At 35.1% G+C, this 4,770-nt stretch overlaps 1 protein-coding gene across 1 annotated transcript in view; it reads left to right on the top strand.

Annotated features, from left to right (window-relative positions):
* The first annotated feature begins 3,215 nt into the window (after positions 1-3,215).
* LOC117176671 (nucleoporin NUP35) overlaps positions 3,216-4,770 on the top strand; it is a 4,080-nt gene continuing 2,525 nt past the window's right edge. Inside the window, exon 1 of the mRNA XM_033366924.1 lies at positions 3,216-3,380. Within this exon, the coding sequence (XP_033222815.1) occupies positions 3,216-3,380 (165 nt within the window). The remainder of the gene's footprint in view (positions 3,381-4,770) is intronic.

Raw genomic sequence — 4,770 nt, 5'->3', positions numbered from 1 at the left:
CGCTTGGGGGTTAATTCCTTCGGGACCACCCCTGGACAATTGTCCGCGACTGCCTATTTATTTTTGTAACCATGTTCAGCAGAAACCCTTGGTACAGGGACCTTCTATCCGCAACCCGAAGACGCGTTCGGTGGCTTTGTCATAGGCCCTTCGGTTTGATTCTAGAGGAATCAAAACCATATGCGCAGAAAAATACATCATATATATATATATATATTGTGAGTTTTTAACGTTTTATGGGGCAACTCCGTGTATACAGAAGTAGTTTAGTGGCTTAATGTAGAATTTATATACAGGATTCCCAGGCTCAAGTGTGTGGACTTATATGGCTGTATACAAATAACAATAATAAATTTAAAAATTCTGGATACTTGAGTCTGGAACAACCCTGTATATCCTATTTTATGAAAACATGATATTATTTTGTAACCACTTTGAAGTTGAAATGGCATTAACTTTTCTTTCCATTTCTAATGAAATTTTTATTTTATTGTTTTTAACTTAGATTAATTAAATGAGATAAATATTGTTACGTAATTAGCAATTTTACTTATATATAAAATAATTATTTCTTTACCTCCATGTTATACTCTCCAATATGAGATTAGCAGTCTAAACTCTCCAATCTCGTTTTATTTTGGCACCTAACACAGCTACACGTACTTGGCGCTGCGGTCCAGCAGAAAACGAGATTGGAGAATAGACTACTAACCCCCGATCGGAGAGTATAGCATGGAGGTACCGAATTAAAATCATACTAAATAAAATATGTATGCATATGGGCAAATACCACACTATTGTCTCCAAGAAGAAATCCAGGTAAGTATGCAGATTGACCTCCTGTGTTAGTAGGAGACTGAGCAGGACTTCCTACTGGCGAACCTAACGTCATTGGCTCCATCTAAAAATAAGAGTATTAATAGTTTTGCTTTCATCCAAATTTAAATTCAACACTGGTTTTAAATTAAAGGTAACTCTAAAGTTTATTTCGAAATTTCTATGAGTTGCCTTCATCCATAGCTATTGGATAGTAGTTTATGGGGAAAAAGTTTTATCATTCGGATAAGTATTGGCCGGGGGGGGGGGGGGGGGGGGGGGGGGGGGGGGGGGGGTGAAAGTTTAGGGATTTTCGTAGATATCGTCTATTTCGGCGATTTTTAATACATCTAATAATGATTTAAAAAAATGGTGTCTAGTACAGTTTCGATAGGGGTTTTCACGCCCTTTTGATTGGTCCGATACATTTTTTCAAAAAATAAATATTTGACTTTAAAAAATGAAAGGTAAAAATAAATTTGACTTTTTTTCGAAATAAGACAGTTTTTTTTGCTTTTTTTAAAGAAAGCTTAGGTTTTTTGCTATAAGACTATTTAGATTAGAAAGTGTGATTCAAACTTTTAATTCATGAAAATAAGCGTTGGGTACTCCGGTACGCGCATGACGTTGACGCTCGAGGCCCGCGGCGCACAGTGGTGCCTTCATGGTATTGTTTTTACGAAAAGTAATAATGTATGCTAGTATATTTGGTCGCTTTTTTCATTTTACAGAATTGAGACGGCCATTATTTAAATTTCTTCATTACGTTCACTGATGAATTTTGAAAAACTTTCGAATTTTTTGAAAACACACAATCTTTCGTTCTAGACATTAAGCGACTCATGGCATGCTCATAAAATTTGGGTGATCTCGTGATTTTCAGTTTCAAGACTCAAAGGGCTTCATCTTTTTCGCGTAGGCAGAGTTAAAATCCCATTGTTAGCAACTAAGATTTTCACATTTTAAGCTTGCCTTTCGGAAATTTTGTATTCGAACATTAGTTGTCTGCGACTCCTAAACTTTGAAGCAAGTGTGAAAAGTTGAATTTTCTCCGCTCTACTCGTTAATGATTTTAACTTCTGTTTGATTTGATCTAGAACTTCAACTGCGTCCTCACGATATTTGTAACTGCCTAGTGAAATATTCATCTCGGTTTTTTGAAGGAGAAGTCTGGATCGTCATTATTTGACATGATTTCTTCATTTGACATGATGATTTCATTAGTTTCAACATCATCATCGTTTTTATCCACAAGAACATCATTACGAGGCTAATCGGTGGCATCTAAATTTGACGCTGGTTTTTGTTTCAGTTAAATCAGCTGCTTCCTACATGAACCACAAAGTTTTAGTTCTTCAGATAGTGTAGGAAATTGCGATCGTAAACCTTCAGAAGTACGGCGTGTATTTAGTGTCTTGTCATTATGATTCTCCTTCTTAAAAGGATTAAGGCATTTGTTTGATTATTTTTACCTGTTTTAGTGGTCATAGCCTGTAAAAAACTTGGTTGAAAAATAGGAAACGGTGGGTATGGTAGTTGAAGTTCGAAAACTGTTTTTTTTTTTCGAATGCTATTTTATCTTAAGACTAATATTTTAATTTCATAAATTAAAAAATCCAAGCTACGATAAAAGTAGAATATAGGGCGATATTTTCGTTCTCATCTTTCGAAAATATAAATAAAAAAATCATATAACAAACTTGCAAAGTGACAACGTTTTGAAATCCAATTTCATAATAAAAAAATAAGGATGATTAATGCTTGTCTTATGCCTTAGATTTTTGTTTTCACTTTTGAGCATTTTTAGTTCTTTTTCATCTGGCGGATAAAATTTGAAACTCATCTCTCTGATGGCCGCGGTCATCCGAAAATACATATCCATTGATTTTTTATGCAGACTGAAATATTTGTTATTTGTCAACCAATTGTATGTGATGAAAGCTAATTTACATGAGCATTGTGCGAATAGATTTCCAAAATAAAATAATCGAAAGCATAGATAGGGCAACATGGGAGGACCTTATAAAAACAAAGATATAGAGGGCGCATGGACAAAGTTACGGGATATCATTGTTAGATGTGCGATCGAAGTGTGTGGTACCGCGGTTGTAGGAAGAATGTCTGATGATGCGTTGTAGCATGATGAAATTAAAGCTGCTCAAAAAGCAAAGAGAAAAGCGCGCAGGAGAACCTTGAACATCTCAGGTCTTAGCAATGAGGAAAGAAATAGACGTATAAATGGTTACAGACACAACAACAGGATACTCAAACGATTAATTAAGGAACGTAAAGATACAATTAGAGCAGAAGAAGAGAAGAAAATACAAAACGACTTTGAAGGAAGCAAGAAACTGCTTTATAAAAAAATGAAGGGAAACAAAAGTACAGAATTTGTCAACATGAGAAACAGTAATGGGGAAATGCTGTATGATGCAGACAGAATACTAGAGGCTTTCAGAGACTATTTTAGGGGAAAATTCGGACATGAAGCTATAGGACAACACAACCGCGATGTTGAACACGATGCGTCAGAAAACCCAATTGAAAAAATCGGTGTCACTGAGGTTAGGGATATAATTAAGAACTTGAAAAACGGTAAGGCTACGGGGGTAGATTGTATTAACGCTGAAATTCTTAAACACGGTGGCGAGTATATACCACATAGACTGTGTGAATTGATAAATTTATGTTTTGAGATGAGAGACGTCCCAGACGATTCGAAAAAAGCGATTAGCGCAATAATATACAAAAGAAAGGGAGATAAAAGCGACTGCAATAATTACAGAGGGATTAACTTATTAAGTACTGTAAGTAAAATATACTCAAAAATACTTATTCGTAGGGTAATGAAAATAACAGAAGCAAAGATTTGGGAAGTCCAAAGTGGTTTTATGCCCGGAAGGTCATGTACGGATCAAATATTTAGCTTAAGGCAAATTACAGAAAAAAGTTTGAGAGTAGGAAAAAAGTTTTCTGTGCATTTGTTCACCTAGAAAAAGCTTTTGACAAGGTAGATAGAAGTAAACTTTAGGAAGTCCTGAAAGAGTATGGAGTCAATGGATGGCTCCTAAAAGCTATAAAAACAATATATACGGGTAGCAAAGCGAGTGTAAGGGTAAATGGGAACATGAGAGACTGTATCGATATTATTCAAGGATTTAGACAAGGATGCGTATGTCTTCATGGTTCTTTATATTATTTATGGACAAGTTTTTAAGAATAGTTCTTTTCGACGAAGAGGGTGTGGATCTCGAAACAGTAAGGGTACGTGGGTTAGCGTTCAAGGACGATAAGGTTGTTATGGCAAAGTCAATTGAAGACTTAGAATGTTGAACAAACTGAATACAAGCATCAAGAGCATGGTCCTCAAAATTAACGCAAATAAAACAAAAACTATGGTGTTAAAAGGAAAGAGTGAGAAAACACAATGCAATATTGTGTTAAGTGATGATAGAATTGAACAAGTTGAGAAGTTCGTATACCTTGGTAGCTTATTTACTAGGGACGGGAAGATAGATAAGGAGTTAGATAGACACATAAACGAAGGTAAAAAGGTTATTGGTAGAGCAGGACCACTTATCTGAAGTTAAAGTATATCAAATAAAGTTAAAATCGCAATGCATAACTCTATATTTGTACCAACTGTACTATACGGTAGCGAGACATGGACCTATCAAGACAAATATCAGAGTAAAGTTAATGCAATGGACATGAGCGAACGTGTTATTTAAATAAATATCACGAGAATTCTGGATCAATCTAAAAATTGTATATCCCTTCCTCACATTACTCCCTTCCCCACGGAGTGAATCACGCCTACACCGAAAGATAAATGGCCAATACAAAAATTTGTCTTATTTCGAAAAAAAGTCAAATTTATTTTTAACCTATATTTTTGAAGGTCAAATATTTATTTTTGTAAAAAATGCATAGGACTAATCGAAAGGGCGTGAA

The sequence above is a fragment of the Belonocnema kinseyi genome, chromosome 7, assembly GCF_010883055.1.
Source record: "Belonocnema kinseyi isolate 2016_QV_RU_SX_M_011 chromosome 7, B_treatae_v1, whole genome shotgun sequence".
Classification (NCBI taxonomy): Eukaryota; Metazoa; Arthropoda; class Insecta; order Hymenoptera; family Cynipidae; genus Belonocnema; species Belonocnema kinseyi.
This window is presented reverse-complemented; position numbering and strand designations above follow the sequence as displayed.